The 27,292-nt window shown below is 50.2% G+C and overlaps 7 protein-coding genes and 1 non-coding gene across 8 annotated transcripts; 4 read left to right on the top strand and 4 right to left on the bottom strand.

The window, feature by feature from the left end:
• Positions 1 to 206: 206 nt before the first annotated feature.
• On the bottom strand, positions 207 to 1,473 carry F9C07_13014 (3-isopropylmalate dehydrogenase; the record flags this gene model as incomplete). The annotated part of the gene is made up of 3 exons (XM_041295727.1): positions 207 to 426; positions 497 to 914; positions 996 to 1,473. The coding sequence occupies 3 exons, from the start codon at positions 1,471 to 1,473 to the stop codon at positions 207 to 209; spliced, it is 1,116 nt and encodes a 371-aa protein (XP_041150869.1).
• Positions 1,474 to 2,028: 555 nt separating this feature from the next.
• F9C07_13015 (TPR repeat protein) lies at positions 2,029 to 3,462 on the top strand (the record flags this gene model as incomplete). Its single annotated transcript, XM_041295711.1, has 3 exons — positions 2,029 to 2,305; positions 2,412 to 2,684; positions 2,747 to 3,462. The coding sequence occupies 3 exons, from the start codon at positions 2,029 to 2,031 to the stop codon at positions 3,460 to 3,462; spliced, it is 1,266 nt and encodes a 421-aa protein (XP_041150870.1).
• Positions 3,463 to 4,443: 981 nt separating this feature from the next.
• On the top strand, positions 4,444 to 6,127 carry F9C07_2237370 (endo-1,4-beta-D-xylanase precursor; the record flags this gene model as incomplete). Its single annotated transcript, XM_041295712.2, has 5 exons — positions 4,444 to 4,496; positions 4,572 to 4,728; positions 4,800 to 4,932; positions 4,992 to 5,105; positions 5,163 to 6,127. The coding sequence occupies 5 exons, from the start codon at positions 4,444 to 4,446 to the stop codon at positions 6,125 to 6,127; spliced, it is 1,422 nt and encodes a 473-aa protein (XP_041150871.2).
• Positions 6,128 to 7,710: 1,583 nt separating this feature from the next.
• F9C07_13017 (uncharacterized protein) lies at positions 7,711 to 9,469 on the bottom strand (the record flags this gene model as incomplete). The annotated part of the gene is made up of 6 exons (XM_071507937.1): positions 9,391 to 9,469; positions 9,275 to 9,330; positions 9,003 to 9,219; positions 8,856 to 8,949; positions 8,270 to 8,805; positions 7,711 to 8,216 (listed from the first exon to the last, which is right to left on the bottom strand). The coding sequence occupies exons 1-6, from the start codon at positions 9,401 to 9,403 to the stop codon at positions 7,711 to 7,713; spliced, it is 1,422 nt and encodes a 473-aa protein (XP_071367512.1). The 5' UTR covers positions 9,404 to 9,469.
• A 4,151-nt stretch (positions 9,470 to 13,620) lies between these two features.
• F9C07_1957504 (uncharacterized protein) lies at positions 13,621 to 15,594 on the top strand. The gene is made up of 2 exons (XM_041295713.2): positions 13,621 to 14,112; positions 14,463 to 15,594. The coding sequence occupies exons 1-2, from the start codon at positions 13,884 to 13,886 to the stop codon at positions 15,152 to 15,154; spliced, it is 921 nt and encodes a 306-aa protein (XP_041150873.2). The 5' UTR covers positions 13,621 to 13,883; the 3' UTR covers positions 15,155 to 15,594.
• Positions 15,595 to 15,934: 340 nt separating this feature from the next.
• On the top strand, positions 15,935 to 20,150 carry F9C07_2287708 (putative nuclear serine protease HtrA2/Nma111). Its single transcript, XM_041295714.2, has 5 exons — positions 15,935 to 16,846; positions 16,934 to 19,234; positions 19,297 to 19,494; positions 19,547 to 19,750; positions 19,817 to 20,150. Exons 1-4 carry the CDS (start codon positions 16,034 to 16,036, stop codon positions 19,718 to 19,720), a joined length of 3,486 nt encoding a protein of 1,161 aa, XP_041150874.1. The 5' UTR covers positions 15,935 to 16,033; the 3' UTR covers positions 19,721 to 19,750; positions 19,817 to 20,150.
• On the bottom strand, positions 20,092 to 20,162 carry F9C07_t232. Its single transcript has one exon. It is a non-coding gene; the product is annotated as a tRNA-Gly (tRNA).
• Positions 20,163 to 20,257: 95 nt separating this feature from the next.
• Positions 20,258 to 26,905, bottom strand: F9C07_2175791 (uncharacterized protein). Its single transcript, XM_041295739.2, has 5 exons — positions 24,702 to 26,905; positions 24,556 to 24,646; positions 21,718 to 24,504; positions 21,353 to 21,655; positions 20,258 to 21,298 (listed from the first exon to the last, which is right to left on the bottom strand). Exons 1-5 carry the CDS (start codon positions 24,878 to 24,880, stop codon positions 20,738 to 20,740), a joined length of 3,921 nt encoding a protein of 1,306 aa, XP_041150875.1. The 5' UTR covers positions 24,881 to 26,905; the 3' UTR covers positions 20,258 to 20,737.
• Between the last annotated feature and the right edge of the window lie 387 nt (positions 26,906 to 27,292).

Here is a 27,292-nt window from a genome sequence, read left to right as displayed (position 1 = left end):
AAGCCCTTTCTTTCACTCAACCTTTGTTTGACCAACTAGGAGCTGCATCAAAGGGCTCAGCACGTATTGATTATTCAACAAGTTGTTCCTGCTATTCATGGCTACAAACAAAGAGAACAATCTCGTCCGAAGCAAACTTACAAATGATGGCATCAGAAGAGGCAACCAACAAAGCCCTAACCGTAGCATTCAACACACATAACGCTCTACAATTTCTGTCCGCGTAGCACAGCTACGATCGCATCACCCACTTCTGTCGTCCCAGCCTTTCCACCCAAATCTGGCGTGCGGATGCCGGAGTCTAGAACAGTCCGCACGGCCTCTTCAATTTGCTGTGCTTCACGCTCCATATCCAAGGAGTACCGGAACATCAGCGCCACGCAGAGAATCATAGCAACGGGGTTGGCGATGTTCTTGCCGGCGATGCTATCAACCTTTAGCTTGGACTTCGAGCAATATCTCTGTTGGGGTTTTAGGGAACTGTCAGGAAACTTACGTCGGCGCCGATCCATGTGTGGGTTCATACAGCCCATTGGTCCTCCTCCGGGTTTCAGATGGCAGTCCATCCAAGCTCGCACTCGGCAACACGCCCAACGTGCCAACTATCGAGCCCGCCTGATCAGAAAGCATATCACCGAAGGTATTATCGGCCAGAATCACGCCGTTCAGCACGCGCGGGTTTGTTGCCAGAATCAACGACGCGGAGTCCGCCAGCTGATGTACCAGTTTCACCTGCGGGTACTCTTCCGCCATGGTCTTTTCGACAACTCGGCGCCAGAGCCGTGAGGATGCGAGCACATTAGCCTTGTCCAGCGAGATTACGGGCCAGGGGGGATCGTGGCGCAGAGCCAGTTCAGCAGAGAGACGGGTGATGCGCTGGATTTCGGAGGTAGAGTAGGCCCATTCGTCCATTGCTTTTTCCCATTAGCATAGTATCTCGATAGACAGTAGTAAAGGGAGGAAGGGAGGTATAAAGAAGTGTAGAGGTACCGTACCATATTCATCTTCTTCTACCTTTCTCCCAAAATACGCTCCTCCACAATTCTCCCTCACAACCACGAAATCCACCCCCTCGATGATCTCCTGTCGAAACGGACTAAACTCCCTCGCAACACTCCTACTCGGTGAATCCGCCGAACAAGGTCTTAAATTCGCATAGATATCCATCGCCTTCCGCAGCTGTAGCAACCCGCCCTCCGGCCCATCCAGTCCCCTCCGCATATTATCCCATTTCGGACCGCCAACGGCAGCGAACAGCACCGCGTCTGAAGCAAGAGCTGCTTCCTTGACGGCATCCGTAATCGGCTTGCCGTGGAGATCGATGCTGCATCCGCCGATAAGTTCCGAGCGGGTGTTGAACTGCACGGTGGATGTGTTGAAGGCGGAGAGCACTTTTGTAGCCTCGGCCATGATTTCAGGGCCGATGCCGTCCCCGGGAAGGACGAGGATGTTGTAGGTTTTTGCTATGGTCATGTTGGTAGTTTGTTTTGGTTTGATTATACTAGAATGGGTTGGTCGTGCGTGATAGGTTTGAGGAAGTTACTAGATGAACAAGTAGATTACTATAGTGTATATATTTCAATGACTCTTCCGTTCGCCCCATATTGCTCTTTATATAGATCTGTATAGGGTTCGGCCAATAGACCGATTTGCGGGGAAGAAGACGTTCTCCTCACGGCGTTGCCCCGATAGACGGAGTAGACTGGTTGGTGTAGATCTACTGTATTAGAGTTGGGATAGGATCCGTTCTAACTTGTCATTAACCCGAGGTAACAGACTACATATAGGCTATGGCCATTATATTACCCTACCGATATCGCACGGTAATAACCATAGAGCTCCACCAGATGATCGCAACCCTACTATCTATGGATAGCATCCGGAAAAGGAAATAGGGTAAACCCTCCCCCCTCATGTTTGCACCGTTTGTCTTTCGATTTATCAGATGAAGATACAGATTTGCATGACCAACTTCACTGGAACTCCCACCCCGCTATTTTCCGCAACAGCGAGATAAGATCCATCACCATGGGCCAGATCGAAGAACTCCCCGACGACTTCGACGAGTCGCTCGACTTGAACAAGCAGACTCCCGAGACGCAAGATGCCCCGCCGGCGAAGGAGGTAGAGACCTCATTTCCGGTGGATAAAGAGCGAGCGAAGGAATTCGAGAAGGAGAACCCGGGCGCGCCGAAGATGCCCCCTGCGATGGAGGCTGTGCGGTCGCATACTACGGACGAGATTGCGGACATGATGAACAAGACGCCGTTGTTTATGACGGATATAGACAAGGCGAAGGATGAGAGTATGTCTTATTTTCCTTCATTTTTCTTCTATGTATTTGATGAAGGCCTTGGGAAGGGTTAAACTGCTGCTGAGCTGGCTTGGGCTAACGTTTTGACTACGTATAGATGGCGAGAATGTCTTTCTAGATGCCCTTCAGGCGCTGCAGAATGAGGGTACGCGTGCAGAAGTCGCGCAGAACTTCCGCGAACAGGGTAACGAAGCTGCGAAGGAGTTGCGATGGATCGATGCCAAGGAGTTCTATACTAAGGCTCTTGCCGTTATCTTCGCGAAGGTTGATAAGTGGGAGAAGCCGGAGGATTTGGACGCGGAGCAGAAGTTGCTGCGCCAGGTTGAAGAGGCGTCTTATATCAATCGCGCGTTGTGTAATTTGGAGCTGGGTAGGTTTTCTCTTTTTTATATACGGTCGTCACGGGTTGTGTGGGGAGTGCTGACTTGTTAGGCAATTACCGGCAATGTACGCTTGACTGTGCCTCGACCCTCAAGATGAATCCGAAGAATATCAAGGCGTTTTATCGTTCCGCTATGGCTTGTCTGAAGCTCGATAAGGTCGACGATGCTGAGGATGCGGCGAAGCGGGGCTTGGCTATTGACCCGAATAACAAGTCTCTTCAGATCGCGGCGGAGAAGGCCGCTGAGCGCAAGGCTGCCATCGAGCGCGTGTCTGCTAAGCGCAAGGCGGAGGAAGAGAGAAAGAAGCAGGAGAAGAAGTTGCTTGATGTTGCATTGAAGGCTAGAGAGATCAGGACTCGCACGACAGACAATCCGGCCGACCTGCAGGATGCCGTGATGCATCTTGTTCCCGACCCTCTCTCTCCCGAGAGCACGCTCGAGTTCCCTGCGGTGTTTCTCTATCCCATGGATGCCCAGTCAGACTTCATCAAGGCGTTTTCTGAAATGCATAGCATTGAGGACCATCTCGAATACATCTTCCCTTTGCCGTGGGATGCGAACAATGAATATACTATTAAGAGCGTGGACTGTTTCATGGAGACTGCGACTGGAGGATTGATCAAGGCCGGGAAGAAACTGCCACTTCTGCAGATTCTTAGCGGCAGCAAGGTTGAAGTTGTGGATCAATTGGTGAAGTTTTTCATTGTGCCGACCGCGAAGAGTGGCCAATTCATTGCGGAAATGAAGAAGAGGAAGCAGGTTTGAGAATGCTTCTCTGTACAATCCAGGAAGCCAAAGAGCAACTCCTCCCCGAGACTTGAGGCACCAGCGAGAAGGCTTTTAGGCTGTGAGTGCAGATGACAGACCTGCATCTGACTGGAGTTCTTCCGCCAACGACCGTCAGTGGTTCACCACATGGACACGGGTCTATTTGCCCATACAACTCTCAGGCATGAATATGGACCTCCAGTATTCCAGCTCGGGCCCACCTGTTCATTGGAGCGATACATTTCGTCTGACCATCCTCCAAAAATCCATCGGAAACATAGACCGAATGCCGTTATGATGATGATAATATATCTGTTCGTACATTATTAGAATAGAACGAATGCCATGAATAGAACCTCGGCTGACCGAAGTGCCGCTGACATCGGACGTCAATCCATAATAGTCGAGAGGACCCCATCCCCTTAATTTACTTTTTGAAACCGACATTTATCCGTGACTCTGGATAGTGTATCTATCGACCTATATCCACTATTGAAATCCAAAACGACACCATTGAGGAATAACCGCCGGTCCATGCAGAATCCCCACTCGATTTAGGCTATAAGAACTGAAAAGCCCGAGACATTTTGGCGTCCTAGTCAGTAAGGGCGTGGAACCGTTTCAGATTGATTAACGGCAACACTTGATTCTAAATCGCACACGGGCCAACAGCCAAGTCCATGAATGAAAACGAACCGCTGAAGAAACCCGGCATTAATTCTCCGCGATGGAGTCTTGCGATGCCGATTAAATGAAACTGAGGCTAGGGCAGAGGCCATCCATGGTTTAATTTAGCTTGCTTCAGCTTATCTGCGAAGGTCGACTTAGTCTAATTGGGAATTCGTATAAGTTGTTTGGAGTCGACCTCGACATAAGCATTCCTCCTGTTAACTCTTTTCACTCCTTAAGCTGTGATCCTGGTGATCAGATCGTCCAACTCTTACCTTCTTTTCTTCTTTTTGTCAAGTAATAATTGCAATGCGTTTCCAGCATTTGACCACGGCTCTGGCTGTGGGTGTCTCTGCCCATCTGTTCGTTCTTCCCCTGTTATTTCTAACTTAATATCCGATCTTAAGCCGAGTACAGATACTAACGAAGAATTGAAGTGCTCAAGCAGCTGGCCTGCATGACGCTGCCGTCGCAAAGGGACTGCTCTACTTCGGTACCGCAACCGATAACCCCGAGCTCACCAACACCTCCTATGTCACCCAGCTGAACAACACGGGTGACTTTGGTCAGATCACTCCTGGAAACTCGCAGAAGGTGAGGCCTAGTTGCCATCCTGAAGGATTTAAAGAATATGAATGGCTGATGCAGTTGAATGAAACCAATAGTGGGACTCAACCGAGCCGTCTCAGAATGAATTCTCCTTCACCAACGGCGACGTCATTGCCGATCTGGCCGACGCCAATGATCAGAAGCTGAGATGCCATAACTTGGTCTGGCACCAGCAGCTGCCTAACTGGGGTATGCTCTATTTTTCGCGTGCCTCCGTGATGGTAGATATCGGATGCTAATCAGGACAGTTTCGAGCGGGTCCTGGACCAACGAAACCCTAACTGCCGTTCTGCAGAACCATATCACAAATGTTGTGAAGCACTACAAGGGACGATGTTACGCATGGGATGTAGTGAACGAGGGTACTTTTGTTATCTCCTAGCATGCCCATTTAGAGCACAGATATTGACTCGAAACAGCCCTGGCCGACGACGGCTCCTACCGCGACTCCATCTGGTACAAAACCATCGGCGAGGCGTACATTCCCATCGCCTTCGCAGCTGCCGCTGCCGCCGACAAAGACGTGAAGCTGTACTACAACGACTACAGCATCGAGTGGGGCGGTTCCAAGTCCACCGCCGCCCAGAACATCGTCAAGCTAATCCAGTCCTACGGCGGTAAGATCGACGGTGTCGGTCTACAGGCCCATTTCACCGTCGGCCAAACCCCCGCCCGCAAGGACCTCGCCAGCAACCTGAAGGCCTTCACCGACCTCGGCGTAGAGGTCGCCTACACCGAGGTTGACGTGCGTATGGAGACCCCAGCGACGGACGCCAACCTGCAGCAGCAGAGCACCGAATTCGCCAACATCGTCGGTGCTTGTCTCGATACCGAGGGCTGTGTCGGTGTTACCATTTGGGACTGGACCGACAAGTACTCCTGGGTGCCCAGCACATTCCCAGGCTACGGCGCTGCCTGCCCCTGGGACGAGAACTTTGAGAAGAAGCCCGCTTACCAGGGCATTTTGGAGGTTTTGGGAGGTGAGGCTTCTGCTTCTACTTCTACTTCTGTGTCTGCTTCTGCTTCTGCACCTGAGACCACTTCCGCCATTATCGCTACCACTGCTGCCGCTGTCACCTCTACTTCTTCTTCCAGCATCAGCACCAGCACAAGCGTCAGCTCCAGCATTCCTGCCGCTCCTACTTCTTCCAGCTCTCCCAGCACTACCCTGGCCACCTCATCCAGAACTTCCTCCGCCATTCCTTCCTCCTCTTCTTCAGCCACGCCAACTGACTTCATCCCTCAGCCTAGTTCAACCGCCACCGGCCGCGTCAAGGTCTACTACCAGTGCGGCGGTATTAACTACCAGGGTAGCACGGAGTGCGAGGAGGGTCTGACCTGCAAGAAGTGGAACCCTTACTATTCGCAGTGTATCCAAGCCTAAGCTTATTTATATACGCTTTATGAATGGTTCGTTGAATCACGAGTGTTTATCAGTGGTTTTGGCTTAGATGTTTTATCTTGCGCTCTGGATTATATAGTTACTATTACTATAGTCTTGAGTTCAAGATAAAACATATATAAAATAAATCTTTTCCTTTGATAAACAGAGACAATAGAGATACCTGCTGTCGGTAGGAAGCTATAATAGGAAATAGCACACAAATAGAACAAACCCCGATAACAAAACTCAAACTCCCAACCCAATAACCTCCTCCCCCCTCCAGACCCTAATAAAAGTAAACTCACATAAACAATCCCTCCACCACGAACTCAAACCCCAGCAAACCCCAGGTCCCCCTTTCTATAAAACAGGGATTCCAACCAACCCTGCCCAAAGTTCCCTATAGCAGACTCACCTATTAACCAAATTCTCCAGTGAACCACTGTACTTATCTCATCTTAGCCAAGGAGTACCATGCATAATGCATACATGCAGATTTAGAACGGTACCCAAGCGCAGATTAAGTTCGGTTCCATCTGCCAGCTGGCAAGGCGGGATGTGTATATAATCACATATAGCAGAAATTGGCGGTCTATTTCAGGTACAGTACTTTATAACTGTTTAGGTCGTACTAGTACATATGTCAGGAGAATGTATAATTGTATATGGGTAGCCTCGTGCTCGGACCTCCTTGGGGATCTGTGCACTTTCAGGGTTCCCTAACTTTACCAAAAGGGGGATTCCCGTTAGATAATTTACTAGGTGACTACCTAAAGTACTGAAGTTTTACTATGTAATGGCCAACAATGGAATGCATGGCGCCGGAATAAGACTATGGGTTATGTAGGTTATATGCCAGATGGGAATCCCAACGCTACCCCAACGCATATGCAGATTGAGATTTAGACTAGGGATTGAGATCTTGTCGGTCTGACTGTTGGACTTACTTTACACCCCTTGCTTTTACTTTCTGCTTATGGCATATGCATGTTTATTCTTCTGACTCAAGGGTGGATTGCCTTGCGTTTGTTATTTGTCTGAGTATAAAGAGGGCCGTGGAGTAAGTACAGTGGTAAGTTCTTGTTTTTTTCAAGATTTATTTCTAAGTGACATCGTGTCTTGATTTCCCAGTACATTAGATTTGTATAGTGCCCGTGTCTGTTACCATTCCCGTTCCCGTTCCTTGGATCTTTTTTGTTTGGTTTTATGTTCCTTTTTCTGTGGTTTGGGTTTGGGTTGATGTTCGTGAGTATGTACGCCTGGTTTTCCTCCCCCCTCTATTAGTGATTCTGGGTCCTGGTCGCTGTCCGAAAGTCTAGTATTATAGTTTATGAGTTCTTGATGATGTTGTGAATGAATGCAACGCCCCTGACGCCGGTTCGCTGGAAACAGGTACAAAGGAAATGGGTAGTAAAGGAGTGTGGTGATGCGTGAACGTTGAAGATTGAGAAAATGGGAGACGTTGAACGTGAGTATATGAATATGAGTCAAGGAGAATGTGAAAGAAGGGTCGAGTCGAGTAGAGGCGGATAAGTCGGTGAGTGAGCATATTCAAGGAATGAGAGGAAAGAGAAAATGGCTCATTAATAACTGGTGAAATAGTACGGGTTCGCACATCCCATATCCGCTGTCCCTGTCATCCCCATCACAGGGAGAGGTTGCGAGTGCTGGTTATGGCCCAGGTGCGGCTCACTGTAGTATTTCAACGGATAGTGCGAGTCGATGGAGACAGTGGTTGGGGGCTCGTGCTGAAATATGTTCGTATTGAACTCCAGGGGGTATGAGCTTTCGCCTGGCCGGGTGCGCTTCAATGTGCTTAGGGAGGGTAGGGATGGCGGGAGACACGGGTCCCAGGTTGTGCTCACGCTGCTGGTGGACTTGGTGCTCGCCATGCTGTGCTTGGTTGTGTCGCTTGTCGGGGAGCTCCCTGTGGATGGGAAGACGGAGGTGTGGGATTCCATGTCCGGGACCTCTTTGCGGTAGACTGGGTTGAGGTCGGTCTTCATGGTCGAGCCTGGCGAGCCCATTGCTTGGGCTTCGGCCATGTCGGGGAGGTTTACGCGGGATACGCAGACTACAGCTTGTCCGTCTGCTGGGTGTTAGTTGGTGGTACTACTTGGAAGGGTAAAGGGTAGTATGTACCTGTCTTGCCGTCAAGGAAGGCTTCCTCTTCTTCGCGGACGCTGTATATCTCGTCCAGGACTTGCAGCCGCTCGCTAGGTAAGATCTGGCGGCGGATGGATTGGTCGGCTTCTCTCAGTTTCTCGACGCAGATCGCGTGACTGCTGCGTAGTTCGCAGAGAATGTGTACCAGGAGTCGGATTCTCTCGGCCTTAAGCAGATGGTCAGGCTCCCGATGCGTGACGCCCGATGGCCACCAAGCAGGCTTGGTAAGCTCCGGGTCAAATTGCTGTGAGGAGCCCGAGATGATCTTGCGTCCGTTATAAGGATAATTGACCTGCTTGCGGGGCTCGACAAGCTTTATATACGCCTTGGCAAGAATACGGCAGTTGATCTGCTGCAGGCTCTCGAATGCCTTCTCGTAGTATTTACGTAGGAGACCGTGGTTGCGGATAGGCAACATGGTTTTCTGGTGGCAGTTGATGCTCATTGGGACCACACACTCGTGAGATACCCGCTTTCTCTTGGCCTGGTGACCGTCCTGGTGTGTTTGAAACCTAATTTTGTTAGACGGACCCTGATTCTCAAGGAGAGTTCTGCCACATACATTGAGTTTTTGCGGCTCAAGTTACTTGTGCCGGGTGATTGGGGCGACATGGGGCTTTTGCCCGCCATATGTTCTTGGTTTAATCTCGGAGATCCTGTATGGTCTGGTCAACTCGGACGCCACTGTAGAACGTACAAGAGGGCTTACCTATCACGCCGGGGTCACCCTTGTTGGACAAGGCCACGGCTCTCAAGAATGAATCGGTTACATTAGGAGATAGAATCGACTGGCAGTTGCTCGCAATAGAGGGCGACGCTTCAAACCGGAGCTTGCCATTCTCGTCGATATATATGAGAGCAAAATGGACCGAGGACAGCGAGGAGAGGCCGTCCAGCGGCGCATCCATAGATATCGGTGTCTGGGCCTTGGTTCAGTCCGTCAGCAAGGAACCTCATAGGGAAAACGCAAGGTGACAGTACCATAGTCTGTGGTTGCATTGACCTTTGTTCAAAGAAAGTTGGGGACTGGGGATCGCCTAAATGTTAAATTTTAATACCCCCGTTACCAATGAGGCGCTCGGCAGGGGAGTACATACGCGCAGAAGACATCTCTATTTCCAGGGCACGAAAACCAACATAATTCTTTGAAAGGTGCAGGAGAGACGATGTTGTTTGCGGAGGATCCACCGACAATAAGCTTATAGGATCTTCCTGAGCTGTAACCACTCTCGCCTCTTCCTTCTGCGATGCTGCGATGCGCTTTATATGCGTTGGACACGCTTCGTCGAGAGACACCAACACCAATATTTGGAAAACAAAATAAGAAAATAAATTAAAATAAAATACCAAAAAAAATTAAAAAGGAAAAAGCAACTTTCTTAGGAGGGGTGAGTGTATCTACACGGTAATGAAACCATAGAAAATAAATTAATCAGCCCAAAGCTGTGTCAGGGAAGGTGCGTGGCCTTACTCCGTATGTGGCACAGCTTTCGATCCGCTCGGATGCATTGGGCTTTCGAACTAATGGCTCTTCTGCATTGTCCTGCTCTCCAATGATCGGCTGTCTGGACGGCGGAAGGTCTGGATCCATCGGGTTTGGATCATGTCTGCAGAGCGTCATTCCATGCTAGTTTGTTCGCTTTAGATTTTAAGCCGGCTTTTTTTTTTACTACTATACTATTTTGGCTGCGCTTTCCCACGCTTTTACCTTGTTTTTTGTCTCTTTTTTGACCCCGTACAGCATCATCCTGATAGTCACCCAAGACAGAATCAGGAAAGATTTCTTCATGATGCGGTCATGCAGTATGAGCTTTGTTTCAGCTCATCGAGCGTGGCAAACTGTCGGCTGTGCTCGGCATCTAGTCGAAAGCCACGAAAAGAATAGCTCATGGGCTAGAAAAAAAAATCACCGAGACGCCTTATAGTCAATAATTTAGAGGAGCATACGATTCCCACCTGCACGGTTCGTAGCGAGGCCCAGAGCCATGGTCCCTGGTCCTTGGAGATCTTTTCCGGCCAGAGGGGTCCCAGCCGGAGGGATCATGGTGGTCACGATTCCCTCCCATGTTGGTCCATCTCTGTCGTTCATGTTGTGATCTTCCTCGATAGAACTGAATAGCGTCGTTTCGGCCGGCCCTCGAACCCCCTTACCTCGCGCATCGGGTGTCAGGCATATGCACTTGCGCCACTAAGCTGTGGAGTTCCTGCTGACAAAATAGTGTAGTAGAAAAAGTCAAAATGACTGAATCCAATGTAAAAAAGGACTCCCTGGTGCCGATCTAGATACGGCAATTTCCGTCGCAGGGTCCTGACAGAGGCGAATCAATGCAGACAAGTCAATAAGCCCCATACATGTCCCACCGAATACTATCCACAGGGAAAGGAAGATGCAAGACGTATGTATGCAAGACAATACGGATGACGTTGTGGGACGGTTTTCCTTTTTTTTCTTTTTATTATTACTTTTCTTTTTTAAGGCCCAACTGTAGACCACGCTGATGTGTATGCGTTAGCCCATCGAACGATTGTAGTCCGGATTGACCAGGAAGCCTAAGTGAGCCAATATCACTGGCTCCGAAAATCAGTTGCGGGGCCAGGGTTCTTGGGGCGTGTTGCAGCTCTTTGAATGGGTATTGTTCCTTTCTTTCCTTTTTCTTCCTTCCCTTCGTAAAAATTAGAAAGAAATAAAAAAATAAAAAATCCTTCGGGCTAGCTTTTGGACAACTCAAGAGTCAAGGCTTGGGAAAGTTTGGGACTCCACATGGCAGGATGTCAAATTGTCACTATGACTCGCTTCGATGGATTGATAGTGGATTTTGGCGCTAACGATAGCTCTTTCTTCTCTGAGGCATGATTCTGTCACGGGAGGGGAAGTGGTCCTGCCTTCTCCGCGGTTTTTGTTTCTATTATTGAACCCTCTTGGTGGTCCAGGTTGTGGCAATAGTCAAATTCACCCATGGGTCCATTTCCATCAGCGGAAGTTTTGGCGTAAGACAATTGAATAAGAAAAATATGAAATAAAAGCTGGAAACGAAGGACAGAAGGTATACGACGGAACCTTATTGGCCGTTGGTTCTCTGACTCTGGATGGCTGAATCCTGACGCTCAAACCCCACTCGAAGAATGATGAATCACTATCGGTAGTTGACACTCTGCTTCGACGTCCCCACGCTGAAAATCAGGAGAATGAGTTAGTAGGTCCCTACTGTTTTAGTGCCTAAGCTTCAAAGTCGTTTTTCCGTTCTTAACTAGCGGCTTGGTGGAATTGGAGCTGTGGGTTGGTGTGATGATCTTTGTGAAGTAGGTACGCGGGATTCCAAACAACCTAGAAGGATTAGGGTGTGGTGACAGCCTGCCCTAACCGTCCGAACTAGGCGTTCGGGACCCAGAGCAATGGGTTATCACGCGGCAACCATGGCGAGAGCCAAAATAAAAAGAGTAAAATAAAAACAAAACGTAAGAATAAAAATAGCAGATAATTCGACAAATTAAAACCGAAAATTAATCGAATCTTATTATTTTTCTTTCAGCGGCTGTGGCGTTCTCATCTGTCTGCCATTTCCAGGTGGCTCACCTGATGTGTCAGCGACAAATGGTATAGATGTGCATCGCGGATGTAGTAACTTTGTGATCTGTATGACTCGTCCCACTGGACGACTGCGGGTTTAAGAGTCAGTAGGGATCGAACTAAGCTAGTGATTTTCGGAGCCCATCCCATTGGTACGTTATCTACTATAAATTGGATCTAAATAGGAAATAAATAGTAACTCACGCGTGAAGTGACATGCGCTCAGTGGATAGATAGATGGTCGATGGAGGCGAAGCGAGCTTCGAGATCACTCATGGAGAGGACGAACACCCACTCGAAGATACGATCATCTCAATGACACTTTATTTGAAACTATTGTTGCATGGCGTAGATAACCGCTAGGCAGGATCACTAGTCACGTCGCTTCGAACGTACAGTATGTCTATCGTTCTGTTGTTCAGTGGACACGAGTCATCTCCTGATTCAGTTAACAGATTCGCTGGTCTGTCAGATATCCTTTGTAGGAAGCTCGGAAGATACGACCCGTAGGGGCTAGCAGTACTCCATACGGCACCTCAAGGAGAATATTGCGCCCTACAGAAATAGCTACGATGACTAGTGACAGGCCAGTGGCATCGGAACTAAGTGCCTTTCGTTCCGCACGTACCTGTCCCAGAGTACCTTTATCTCAACATGGTGTTGTCCTTCATTTTGATAGGAGGCTCCCATCCCGCTCTGAACTAAGTTGGATGGCTATTTCAAATAGCGTTTCCCAGGACCATGGCTGTGTAGTTGGGGTCCGGGGGATCCTACGCAGCGCCACTGTCAAGGATACAGGCTTCTGTGAATGCAGTTAACATGTACTTTTGACCCAGGAGTAGTTCGCTGCAGGCCGATATCAGGAGGTTGGGAAGAGGACGGGAGACGACGTACTTACCCGACAGGGAAAGACTGTCGCGTTTAAAGTTGTTCTAGATACGCGATGGAAATTATTGTTTTCGTGATCGTGGGAAAGTATCGAGACTTCTTTGCATTATATTGATGATGGTAATGGTTGGCGGAGGTGATGTATCGACTGAACCATTGATTCCGATATATGATATCGTCATGGAGCAAGTTCGTTAAGGAACAGGTCTAGCTTGGGCGGGTAAAGGCAGCAACTACTGGATGCCTGAGGTGACTCCAAGCAGCCCTGGAGCATGACCAGTTGTGTTCCCACGATAGTGATACCTGATTCCTCAGGCACGAGCACATCAGCTGCCTCGTACTTTTTCCCTCACATTCCAACTTCACTACAACCTCAACTCCTTCCCTTCTGGAACTCTACCGTCACCATCACCTGTCATACATACTCTGTATTTCAAAAAATCGGGTCTCCAAACAGTTTCACTGCCGGCCGACGTTTCATCTTTTCCCAAACACGCCCCAAAGCTAAATCGGAGCAACGATTATGGGGACTGGAGTTGGTTCCTCTCCAATTGAACTCCACCGCCCAGAGAATCCGCTGCATTAGTTCGTCTCTCCGCAAAGGCTGATCAGCAAATCTCTTTTCACTCGTCGACTGCTCGAGTCGATCGTGTTCCCTCAATCAATCTCTTGTTCTCCTTTTAAATTACTGCTACCGACTTTTTCCCACCACGCCCCCCTTAACTTAGGACCATAGTACTACCATCGCCACCAATCATTCCGCGTCCTCGGTCCTTTTTTTTCATTACACCTTTATTTTCTTTTTATTTTCTTTTCCTTGAATTTTCGGCGGATTGTTCCAGAAAACTTTGTTGAGTCTTCAACGGCGCGATTCTTTGGCATCCCTTGAATTCCCGCGAGTCAGCGACAGTTCTCATTCAACCCGTCCCATTGTCGTCCGTGCGGTGACCGACACTACAAAATTAATACCTTTTTATTATATTTTCTTTTATTATATCTTTTTTTTTTTTTTCCAATTTGTATTATTTTTGATTTTGTATTTTTCATTTTATTGATTTTATCATTTCCTGTCATTCGTTTTTTTATTCGACAGACAGCCCCTGCCGTCCAACCACATTCCCACCCCCAAGAATCATGGATCCCAACGCGACCGGTTTCTCTATGTTGCAACAGCAACAGCAACACTTTCCGGTTACCTCTCAGAGTCCACAGCAGTTTCCTTACTATCCGAACGCGATCCCTTCTTACCCCCAGCAAAAGGCTCCTTCCCATCTTCCACAACAGCATTCCTTTGGGGCCATGCCGATGCAGGCAGGCGCTCCCGGTGGAGCTATGATGCCGGCGGGTTTCCCCCAACACTCTGGTACGTCGTACTTCCTCTTTCGATTTATTTTCTTTTTCTTTTTTTCCTTAGACTATACTTCATTGTCCTTTAAGGGTGGCTCTCTATATTGGCTTTGTTTCTTTATTCCGGGCTCCCCTCGACCCTCTGTGCCCCCTTGGACAATGGTATGGATCGTTAGCTTCACAGATTTATCGGTATATACACGGCCCCTCAGTGACACATGGAGAGCTATACTTCTGGTCTGATGGGGATCTGCCATGGAACTATCGTTCGGAGCCATGTCCTCGAGTTTTGTTCTGTGCCTTGCGTCATTTGAGCAACAACGTCGGTGACAAGCCGCTAACGGAATGTGTGATCTTCGCTTTTAGCCAACTTCTCTGCTCCCTTTGCCCAGCCACCTGTCCCCGCGACCATAAACCAATTTATGCCCCCGCAAACTGTAGCGACTTCAACTCCTGCGTCGAACGTTCCGGCAACCACGGCGCCGTCCTTCCCTCAAAACATGGCTTCAATTTCGGCGAATAACCTCGTGCCCGCGCAGCCTCAAAGGCCCGCTCCACAGCAGAACCCCCAACAGGCGTCTGCGCCCCCGGTGACTCCATCGCCCGCAACGGCCCGAGAGAAGGCTCGTGTCACTGTTCTGCTCGATATCAATTCAATGTTGTTGCAAGAGGTCGTGAATTTGCAAGCAGCAGGCAAGGCCGGTGGTCCTCCAGCTCAGCCGCAGGACTCAAACCCGCCGTCGGATCAGAACCCCGACACCGCAAAGGGGCCAACCCAGAAGCCCAGTCAGGAATACATCGATTGTATGCGCCGACTGCAGGCCAATCTGGCATACCTGGCAACCATCGCCGACCGCGCCAAGAAATCTGGAGGAGTGCCTCCTACAGCACCAAGTATCATGACGCCGCCCCCACACATGCCGTCCATGAACGAAATGTATAAGAAGCTCGCTGAGCTGTTCCCACGCACGGCGCCAGGCACCGCTGGAACGCCCCAGCCAAGTCCTCAGGGCAATGGAAAGCCCAGCCCCTCTCCAGCTACTGAGACCGTCGTCTGAGCAAAGTCAATGGTTTGGAATGATCCGATAATTCACACGTGCGCGCAGTCCCCATTGTCGAGAAATTGGGCGATTCTGGCTCAGCGCAATGTTGGGGAACAAAGCTCCATAGGCGCTATCTCTTCAGTTGAGACTCACATTCAACGCCACAGCTGGACGCCAACATACTCACAAAATCATCTGTCTATGACCCGGAACTGTCCTTGCTAATGTGGCTTGCAAATCAATCCGCGGATTAATCCTGATGGAGTTCAGCTTGGCAAAGGTCGGATATCAAGGGTATATGAGAAAGCCTCTTCCGCAAGGAACCTGTTGGGGAATGCCGTGTGCCCCCAGGTGTGAGACTCAGAAGTCCACCTGTGGAACCAGCTGGGGTTTCTACTAAAATTATGTCCGGATCCAGGTGGGGACAAGAGACGACAAGGACAAGGATTATTTACAGGTTTTTGTGAAGTTAACTGTAAAAATTGAATCGGTTCAATCCGTGCATAGCATCAATGATACCATGTCAATGTGTAGTAGTTGCCGTAGGGCTTTGGGGGTGAGGGAGGATGCTTCTTCCCACAGCTTGAAAGTTTGACAAACGTTGGGTTTGTGCTTAGACTTCCCTGTTTTCCTCCTGGCTGTTCCACCGATCATCTTAATATCAACGGTCAGAAGACATGGAAAGCTCCATATCACTTGATCGTCTGCAGCCACCGCAGAGGGGAGCATGGACCAATCAGGGTCCCGGATAAGGGCTTTCCGCCTGCCGGAGGTGCAGCAGTGTTTCCAACCCAGCGGCAGTTCGCCTGACTTCTTTTTTTCCACGCTGACCCCCAACCCTTCTCTTTGTCCCCTCTATCCTTCCCTTTTTGAGACCGTCGGGGGGTCTTGTGAATGTCTCTCGCCTCGCTCCTGGTGTGCAGAAGGAGCTTGTCTGTCGCTACTACTACTTCTACGACTGCTGCTGTTACGGTTTCTTCATCCTCTCCCGCCGCACCGCCTCCTTATTATTATCATTTTTATTCTACGTTTTCTACTGCTGAACACCTTTCCACGGAGTCTGGTGGTCCTTTGACCGCGTTTCAGTGGTCGCCTGTTCCGTCTTCAAGCGCTGCGTGGTCAATCTCTGGTCGTACCCGCCGTCCGCTAGCAGATCAGCTCCCGGGTCCCCAGCTCTGCTCATACGCCATAGCTCCCGCTCAGAGCATCCATCGTCACGAGTTTGTTCGGTCGATCGCGTCGCTCGCACCTCCTCTCGGCTCTCATCCGCGATTTAAGAATTTTTCGATCAAAGCCATGGATTTGAACGGAGATGCAGGCGCGAAACGCAAGCGCAGCTCCATCGTGCCCGCCGAGCGTCCAGCCAAACATCTCAAGCCCGAGAGCTCTGCGTTAACCCCCGGAGATTCCACTCCGGCCAATGGGACCGTCTACGATATCGAGGATGAGGATGATGCGAGCCGTCTACTGCCCATTGGGCCCGCCCAGGCTGATTCGCCGGAGTGGCAAGCTACTATCGAGGAGGTTGTGAAAAGCGTGGTTTCCATTCACTTCTGTCAAACATGTTCTTTTGATACAGAATTATCGATGAGTAGTCAGGCTACCGGGTTTGTAGTCGATGCTGAGAGGGGTTATATCTTGACTAATCGACATGTGGTCTGCCCCGGTCCCTTTTGGGGTTATTGTATCTTTGACAATCATGAGGAAGTAAGTTTAGCCATAGAGCTAACTCTCGGGGAAGCTGTATGGCGGGGTATATCACCGTAGTCGATGCTGATAATGGGCTTTCCCTAGTGCGATGTCCGTCCCGTGTATCGAGACCCTGTACACGATTTTGGTATCCTTAAATTCGACCCGAAAGCCATCCGATATATGAATCTAACGGAGCTCAAGCTTCAACCTGACGCTGCACGAGTTGGTTCGGAGATCCGGGTCGTTGGTAACGATGCAGGAGAAAAACTGAGTATCTTGTCGGGCGTCATCAGTCGACTGGATAGAAATGCGCCAGAGTACGGCGAAGGCTACAGCGACTTCAATACAAACTATATCCAGGCCGCTGCAGCTGCTAGCGGCGGTAGTTCTGGCAGTCCGGTCGTGAATATCGACGGTCATGCGATTGCGCTGCAAGCCGGTGGCCGTGCAGACGGGGCTGCAACCGACTATTTCCTTCCATTGGATCGTCCGCTGCGTGCGTTGGAATGCATACGTCGGGGCGAGCCTGTCACTAGAGGTACCATCCAGACCCAGTGGATTCTAAAACCTTTTGACGAGTGTCGCCGTTTGGGCCTGACACCAGAGTGGGAAGCCACCGTGCGCAAAGCGGCCCCCACGGAGACCAGCATGCTAGTGGCAGAAATCATCTTGCCTGAGGGTCCCGCCGATGGAAAACTAGAGGAGGGGGACGTGCTCCTGCAGGTCAATGGTGAACTTCTGACACAGTTTATCCGGTTGGACGATATCCTAGATTCGAGCGTTGGGCAGACAGTGCGTCTGCTCGTGCAAAGAGGCGGTCAAGATATGGAGATCGAATGCCAAGTGGGCGACCTGCATGCCATCACGCCTGATCGCTTCGTGACCGTGGCCGGCGGCACGTTCCATGACTTATCCTATCAACAATCGCGACTGTACGCTATTGCCACACGCGGCGTATACGTCTGCGAAGCAGCTGGTTCCTTCAAGCTGGAAAACACTCTTTCCGGATGGCTCATCGATTCCGTGGACAAACGGCCGACGCGAAACCTGGATGAGTTTGTGGAAGTGATGAAGACCATCCCCGACCGCTCGCGAGTGGTCATCTCTTATCGACATATCCGGGACCTCCACACGCGGGGCACCAGTATCGTCTACATCGACCGCCATTGGCACCCCAAGATGCGATTGGCGGTGCGCAATGACGAGACCGGTCTTTGGGACTTCTCCGATCTAGCGGATGCCCTCCCGGCCCTTCCCCCCGTGCCCAGAAAGGCCGACTTCATCCAACTGGATGGCGTGAGTCAGCCTGCAGCCTCGGAGATAGTGCGCAGCTTTGTGCGTGTGTCCTGCACCATGCCCTTGAAGCTGGACGGCTACCCCCAGGCCAAGAAGACTGGATTTGGGCTCGTCGTGGATGCGGAAAAGGGGTTGGTTGTCGTATCGCGAGCCATTGTCCCGTACGACCTCTGCGATATCAATATTACCGTGGCCGACTCGATCATTGTTAATGCCAAGGTCGTATTTTTGCATCCACTGCAGAACTACACCATCATCCAGTATGATCCCAGTCTGGTGCAGGCCCCCGTGCAGAGCGCCAAGCTCAGTACGGAGTACATCAAGCAGGGCCAAGACACCATTTTCGTTGGGTTCAACCAGAATTTCCGCATTGTGGTGGCCAAGACAGCTGTCACCGACATCACGACCGTGTCAATCCCAGCAAATGCGTCTGCTCCACGATACCGGGCCATCAACCTGGATGCCGTCACTGTGGACACTGGCCTGAGTGGACAGTGCTCCAATGGCGTTCTGATTGGTGAAGACGGAGTCGTTCAGGCATTATGGTTGAATTATCTGGGAGAGCGCACCCCCAGCTCGCATAAGGATGTGGAATATCACCTCGGATTCGCGACCCCGTCGCTGCTGCCGGTCGTGTCCAAGATCCAGCAGGGCGTGATGCCCGAGCTGCGGATCCTGAACATGGAGAGCTACGTGGTCCAGATGAGCCAGGCCCGCATCATGGGTGTGTCAGAGGAATGGATCGAGAAGGTGACGCAGGCCAATCCATCGCGACACCAGCTGTTCATGGTGCGCAAAGTCGACTGCCCGCCTGCTGGTTTCGACAACACGGCCGACACCTTCCAGGAGGGCGATATCCTCCTCACTTTAGATGGTCAGCTGATCACGCGCGTTTCCGAACTCGATGTGATGTACGACAAGGAGTTCCTGGAGGCCCTGATCGTCCGGAATGGACAAGAAATGCGCATCCAGGTGCCCACCGTACCGACGGCGGACCTTGAAACCGACCGGGCGGTTGTCTTCTGCGGTGCCGTTTTGCAGAAGCCGCACCACGCTGTCCGCCAGCAGATCTCCAAGCTGCACAGCGAGATTTACGTGAGCGCAAGGGTATGTATATTTTTAATCCCTTTCCCCTTGGTGAGACTCGGTATTGGCTAACTTTTCAATAGAGTCGTGGCTCTCCTTCGTATCAGTACGGCCTTTCTCCGACCAACTTCATCACTGCAGTCAACGGAGTGCCGACCCCGGATCTTGACCGTTTCGTGAAGGAAGTGAGCAAGATCCCTGACAACACGTATTTCCGACTGCGGGCGGTTACATTCGACAATGTTCCCTGGGTGGTGACTATGAAGAAGAACGATCACTATGTGAGTTTTTATCCCATGTTTCAGAGGCCTGGCATGAAGCTGATTGCGTTAGTTCCCGATGTCTGAGTATCTCAAGGACCCCTCTCAGCCGTGCGGCTGGAGGACGGTTTCTCACAATAAATCCAAACACAAGGACGGCATTGCGCCGGACGCGGCCAATCTCAACCCGGACGCCATGGAACAGGGGTATGACGGGGCCAGCGATATTGAACCGGAGGCGGAGTAAAGTGGCGGCTTGTGTATAATAGACCTTGTTGTACGTACCACACATGTACAGTGCGTGACTAATATATCCAAAATGATGACTTGATGATTGTACTAGTAGTTGTTCTTTATTTCATAATGAGTAGGCGCCTGTTAGAGGCTGGCAATTCTCCAAACCCATAGCCCTACCACAATCAACCCCTATTTCATTGTACGGTGCATGAAAGGGAAAGGGGTTCTGTTGCCTAGGTCAAGTAGTCTACCCTTTAATTAACTGACGGAACAAGAGAAGAAAAGGAAGAGTTGTATGGTGGCCGTGATTGCGTCGATTATTGCATATTTGGTGATATATACTTAGGAGGAGCAGGAATAAAAGACTGAAAAAAAAAGAAGTGCATCATCCGTGAATCGAACACGGGCCTCATCGATGGCAACGATGAATTCTACCACTAGACCAATGATGCTTGTTATTGAAAGAAACCTTCTCTTTTAGCTTTATGAGTAAAAATAATAGACTTGCCAAGTACAAGATTTCGTACTCTATACAGTACATTGTCGAGAGGCTTTCTAATTTACCTTCGAAGTGATAGTTTGGTTTAGATTCTTGACTAATTTCCTGGATTCGACCAGTTCGTGTAGGTGGATTGTTCAAGTCTTGCGTGGAGTGGAAGTTATGGACTAATTTACTATATTCTTGGGGTGTCAATTGAAGATATATATAAAAGTGGATAGCCCATACAACTTCCAATGGTATTAAAATATGTTACGAACCATTGTACTCCATAGCTAAAGACTATACTGCGAGTTTAGGATTGTAGCTATGACACCATCACTAAGTATAGACTAAGCAAGCATTGTCAAACGCGCACAGTAATAAAAGCTTAACATAAGTCAATGCATGATTATAATGTTCATAATGCAGCTAAGCAGTGTCCAATCTCAATAACGCCGACCAGTCATGCCAACGCGTAAGTCTACTCCTACTAAAACAAACCAGAATAAAACCACTCGGTATCAAGATAAACCCATGCAACGGACACTAATTGAAACTCCAACCCCCATTAAGTCGCAAACGCTGTCGCTCAGCAAGATCCCGTCGGATTTCTTCCTGAGTGAGTGCATCAGTACCAGCCCAATTTGCACTGCTGGTGCGTTCGCGGAATTTCTTGATTCTCTTGTCGGATTTGAACGTCTCCTCCAGCGAGAATGGAGCAATGGGCCCAAAGATGGAATCCGCTTCTAAGCCCTCCTGCTGCCGCAGAAGCGACTCGAGCTCCTTGGGCTGAGCCCACTTCGGCACAGGGAGCATCTCAGCATCGGAGTCCTCATCTTCACTGTCAGTTGCGATTTCCGGCAGATGAATGTTCTCGCCATTAGGATAGTTTGGTGATGGCTTGTGGGCAGACTTCTTAGCTGAAGAGCTGGCAACTGGAGTCTTATGCGTAGCAGGCTGGGGGGCGTTCGACGGTTCCGCGAAGGGTATCTTGCCACTCGCGTATTTGGCCATGTCCATCGGATGCGCAGGTCGCTGTGATTGAGCAGTCTTGAAGATCGAAGAACCAGGTTGTGCGTGGCCGTACATGGAGGGCTTTGTAGGTTCCTAGTCACGTCAGTACAACGAGAAAAACTTCATGAAGAGCCTTTGAATTCTTACCTTGCGAATCATCGACTCTTTACGGATGTTCGACTGGCGGATCGGCGGAGCCATTGTAGGTCGCATAACGGGGTTGTGCTCGTCTTCCGTTCTCCTTCGCTTAGTTTCGCCGGAAGGCTGCATAGTACCGGGCTTCGGTGCTGCAGAGCGATGACCTGGCTCATCATCTAGCCCTCTTTTGGGTGGTTTGGCAGGATTGGGTTGAGGTGGGTTGATTGTGCGGTTGTACGGCTGCATGGAGCCCAGTCGTGAAGCGGGACGAGCAGCCTGCGAAGCCGGCCTTTCTGGCGGGTGCGTAGTGTTCTAATATTCGCCAATCAGTATAGTTCTCAAAGCCAACGCATCGGCACGAGTGTTGTACTTACCATCTCAGGTTGCTGACTACCTTGCCGCTCAAGCCTGCGAGCGTTCTCCAGTCTCCGCTTCTCGATGGCTTGCATCTGGGCGGCTTTCTTAGGGTCTTCGGAAGCAAGTCGCTCTCGACGTTCGGCCTCCGCGCGACTCCGCATCTCTTGTCGACGAGTTTCCTCCTGTTGCTGAGCAGCACGCTTGCGTTCCAACTCGCGTCTTTGCTCTTCTCTCCTGCGCGCTTCGCGTTCCTCCTGCTCTCGCTTTCTCTCACTTGCGAGCTGGGCCTTTCTCTGTGTCTGGCTGGAGACAGAGCTCTTGAAGCTGCTGTTGGAAGACGCTGTGTGCAAAGAGGAGTTGCTCGCCTTCTTCTTCAGGGTAGGTTGCTTAGAAGCGGAAGCGGGGGTGGGTGCGGGAACACTGGACTCCGCAGCACCGGACACCGAAGAGGATGCTAAGGGTATATGACGAGAAAGAGCGCTGCCAACACGAATTGACACGGGCTGGGGTTGAGGCTTCGGCTTCTGCAGAGTTTCTCGGGTGGGCCTGGGAGGGCGTTGCCTGGTTGACTGCTGCTGTGATACAGACGGACGGGCGGTGGGTTTCGAGGCTGCCTCATAGCTAGGCTCTGGCTCTCTTGATGAGTGTTTCTGTAGTTGTGACATCTTCTGCGGAGTTGGTGCAACCGGAGCCTTGCGGCTTTCATTCTCAGCCGATAGTTTCTCTTGCGCAGCCTTGAGCTGAGCAGCTCTTTGCCTCTCCTTCTCTTGCTGGCGTGCCCTCTCTGCTTGCTCTTCCTCCTCCTCACGCTGGCGATCTTCAAGCTCCTTCTGCTTTCGACGCTCCTCCCGCTCGGTCGAGCTTCGTGTTCTGCGGCCTTCTTGTCGCGGGGGACTGTGGTCCCGCGTCGGCTGTGGCACCTTCCTACTGGTTCTATCTGGCTCAACACGTTCGCTGCGCTGTACTCTGTGCTCGTCCGGTGAAGAGGCCTCCATCCTTGCAGCCGCAGCAACACCACCAGAGTTCGTGAAAAGGCCTTTAGCAGACCTCACGATGGACTGTAATCTGGACTTAGACGCACTCACCAGACCGTCTTGGGTGAGAGGAGAGCCTGCAGGGGTGGTCGATACTTGGCTATCCAAATGTGAAGTGGAGACTTTGGCCTGGTGGCTAGGGCGCTGAGGGGATGAATACGTCGGGGTCGAATATTTGCCAAGGACTGCTTCCAAGCCCTGTTTTGCGCTGGATCTCGCTGGCTCTTCAGAAGCTGCACTTTCCTTTCGAGCAGCAGGAGCATCGTCGTGATCAGTGGCATGGCTTGCACCTACGCCAGAGCGTTTCTCTGGAGCATCTGCTGTCTGGCCTCTGGGGAAGTTTGCCTTCGAGGGTGAGCCGAAGGGCCGGATCCAATCGTCATCCTCCGTTTCCATGGGCTCTGGAGCTGGCGTTCCGTGAGATTTCTGGGAGGCCGTCTCCGGTTTTGTATCGGCTTTAGATGACGGAAGCTCCGGATAGGTTACCTGTGTAGAGGACAGGCCTTGGACCGCCGGAATAGACTTGGTAGGTCGTGATGGCTGGAGTTTGCCAAGCATACTGATCTTCTCATGCAATCGTTGAGTAGATGACTTGTTGTGAAGCTTGCTAGCCTTTGTGTCTGCGTCCGTGTCTTCCTGGGAGCCTTGTTTATCATCATCGAGGTCCATCTTTTCACCATTTGTTGCATTCTCATCCAGAGCAGCCTGGGTTGATCTGTGCCCACCAGTCTGCCTACCGAGGAAGCCGGAGCCCCCGGTGTTGTTGATCTTGGCAATATCAATGTGGCTTGTTCGGGAGATACGGGAACCACCCAGACTCTTCTTCATGAGGGGCTCGCGGGCAGGGAGCGAGGCAAAAGAAAGGCTGCTCTTGCGAATCAGCGGGCGATCGGGAGTAGAGCCATCTGAAGGCGACCCAATATCATCCAAATTCTCGTCGTCAAGGGCCATATCATCCTTTGCATCATCCTTCACCTCTTCACGAGGCTCCGACGGCTGGGGAGCGGAAGTTTTCATAGGAGAAGATTTTGCAGGTGATGATATCGTCTTTGGAAGTTGAGTTTCTGATGCCGCTTCCGGTTCTTCTACTTGTTCCGCTTCTTGCTGCAGTGCTGGTGTTGGCTCTTTCGCTTCAGGTTCCGCGTCATCTTCGCCATCGGGCTCCACGTCTGATTGTACCTCAGGCTCTACCTCAGGTTCAGGCTCAGGTTCAGGCTGGACCTCCGTTTCCGGTTTCGGCTCTGGTGCTTTCGCCTTCGGCAGAGGCTGGGGAGTATGTTCCTTTGTGGCCTCTTTCGGAGTTGAGTCAATTTGCATAGGCTCCACCGTGTTTCCGCGCTGTTGAACGTCCTCATGGGCTGAGTGGAACGAAGCGGCCGTGGAACGGCGACTAATTGAAGAACGATGTTCCTGTACGTCTTTAGGAGTGGGTTGACTATCGAAGGGCTGTGTGGATGTTTGCGATTCAGGCTGCACCTGTGTCAGAACAACATCGTCATCTTCTTCCTCCTCGCCCTCATCCGGCATTTCATGGTAACCCGAGTCCGTGTTATACGTCGTGAGCGAGTTCAAGTCCTTGCTGAGATCAGGGTACTGGAGTCGTGGGGCATTCTCCGTAGCGTGTTTGGGTTTTGTAGGTGTGGCGGCAGCTGGAGCTGGAGTAGGCACGGAAACAGGGGCCTTTTGTTTAGCAGGAGAACGATGAGGAGTTGGACTCGCAACCTTGTCCTCAAACCTGTTATGCGATGTTGAAAAGATCTCACTCAAGGGCTAAAGACGTTAGTAGAGCTGAAGGCCACCCAGGGATAATGAGAAACATACCACTCGGTTCTCGGCAGGATCCCTCTTGCGTGCAGTCCGCGGCGTCTTGCCTCTAAGCTTTCCGGGGGTTTTAAATGCTTCCGTGAAATTGCTATGCATGTGTCAGCACGGGAACGGATGTAGGGGGTATGTCGGTCGCAACAGACAATTGGTTGTTGGAGAAGATCTCGGCCATATGCTCATTCAACCAGTCCATCTCATGGCGCACCGGGTATTCCACTTCTTCCATCTCTTGATTGAGCAGGTTCGTAAAATTCTCCTTCTCCGTGGAAATCCATGCGGCAGAGCCCACAGGCTTCTGCGCCCTCGCGCCACTAGCGGCCATGGCGATGTAAACAAACGCGATTCCCAGCTGTCGGTCGGTCGAGGTCGATATTCAGATTAAACGAATGAAATCGAGGGCGACAAAGCCCGAATTAGGATAGCAACCGGGGCGACAACGGCATTGAAAGTTGGCGTGGAGTCGGTGGATATTGATTGTCGTCGGTGGGCTGAGGATGTCCGTCGTCGGCAAGAGTCGAGGCATCAAAACATCGGATACGCGTGAGTCCCACCTACACACGTGACTTTACATCATGTATGCCTGACTTTACAGGCATAAATCTGCAGTGTCTTACTGTGTAGTATAGCATGCTCTTCAACATCCATTGCCTATATGATACCTGGCACGAGTACGGAGGGTATGACCTTTTATTTCTTCACACAAACATCGTAATCACTGAGACTTTATATGCGCGAAATGGATAGTGTACTCTCAATTCCCCGCTTCGATCTCGGTTAGAAGAACGTTCCTGCGCTCTGCAACTAATTCTTTCTACTCCGTAGTTAGGTTGATCGAAGATTAATTAATGACTGCGGTCAGGTTTGGGTCAAGTCGATTCGCAAGAGTTTTCCGAATGGTATGATGTCATGGTCATCCCGGCGGAATCTAGATCCATACATGTCCGGGTTGGGAAACGGAGAAAAGAGTCACGTTCTCGAAGCCAATATGATGAGATCTGTGCCTTAGGAAGCAGAGGGAATGCATTGTGTATGCGTGCTGGTATCTTGCGGTGTAGGGTAGAAAGCCAATGTCCCTTACGTCAAGCAGTTGTATGTACTCTAGGGTTTCTTATTCAAGGCCATGATTTTCTCGCTAAGACAATCTATAGACATGTATCTAGTAAATAGTAACTGAAGGGATCTACATTTGGCAGAAGAATACTAATTGGTCGATGCTGGAATCATAGCGACACTCTGCGACTACCTAGAAGAGGTTCCCGAGGTGTAGACCGGCTTCAGCCAACCGAGAAGTCGAAACCTTCAGTACAGAGATAATAGAGCGGATTAACTGAGAAAGCCTGTGGTAGCTCGTTTGAGTGAGGATAGAGCGCTACTGAAGTAAGGGTTCTAGGGTACCTTGGTTCATTTCTTGGAAACATGGAATGAGAATCTCAATCAAAACAGAAACTGAGTGTTCGGACTCATGCTCCCTTTGGACATCGTAGCTTCCTTTAAATAGATAGAGCAAGCCTTAGGTATCAGAATGCGGCCCAAGCATCAGCGGACCTAGAGAAGGAAAGGCGTGTTTCAACTCGTTGACCGACAAATGAAGTCAAGAACGCAGTTCGAAGATCCTTGAAACCGACATGCTTGTCCAACTGCACCCAGAAAATATTCAAAACGAGCAGTGGCGGTGTTCGAGGCCCAAGATATATCACGCATATGACAACTCACGGGAATCGATCAGATATCGCATCGTTGGGCAGGGCAAGTAGCTCTCCACTAGCCACGTTTGCAACGCTCAAAAAGGATCGTAGCGCTGGCTACAACACAATGGTTTCTAAATATACAAGACACCGCTCATCGAATTAGATCTACCCCAGAAAAGGTAGCCGGTTCATGAACTCTTTGCTAGAATAACCACCTCTGTTTCTACCCGATGTATACCTTTTTGTGGGTGGATGTGTAATTGTAATATGATTATGACTCCGACGTGGGTGGTTGATTGGGAATCATCCTCCTGTGCTAATTGTCCAGAGACCAACCTTACATGCAGCTACGGTGCGGACCGCTAGATCCTATAAAGTAAGTAGCGCGTTGCTCGTCTAGAGCCGCTTAGAGCTGCCAACCAAGCCCAAAGGTAGGAGGTTTGATATTTCACACTTGTGACTTGTCCGTCATGGCCGTATGTGGACAACGTAGTTTTTCTCAGCTTATTTTATTATGTATTTATGATTTATATTTATCCCCCCGTTCATTTTTGGTGGTTTTCCTTTCGTTCTAATTTTCCATTAAATCTTTAGATCGACCAGTACTGAGATGGTTCTATTTGCGGCCGCTAACGTTTTAAGTAGTAGTAGTAGTAGGAGGAGGAGGAAGGAAGGTTAAGTTGGCAGCTCAGTTCATAAGGAAAGTAAAAACAGATCACATGTTCATTGGTCTAGACTGGCGGAAAGAAGAGCTAAAGGGAACTTGAGGCACACTAAGAAAAGGAACCGCGGTAAAGGTACCGTAATTCTTACGTAGCGGTTGGTTTGTTTCAAACAATGACGATTATAGGCGGTCATTCGAAAAATACCTAAAAAAAATAAAAAATAAAAGCAAAGACGAGCAGAAATAAAAGTAGAAAAAACAACCTTGGAGATACTCTTACATCTGCGAAGACAATCAACAAACTAATTAACAGCATTTCTTTTTGACCATCCGAACTTAACAGCAAAAAAGAAAAAAAAAGAAAGCGGAGTTGACGCAAGTC

The sequence above is a fragment of the Aspergillus flavus genome, chromosome 8 (assembly GCF_009017415.1).
Source record: "Aspergillus flavus chromosome 8, complete sequence".
Lineage (NCBI taxonomy): Eukaryota > Fungi > Ascomycota > Eurotiomycetes > Eurotiales > Aspergillaceae > Aspergillus > Aspergillus flavus.
This window is presented reverse-complemented; position numbering and strand designations above follow the sequence as displayed.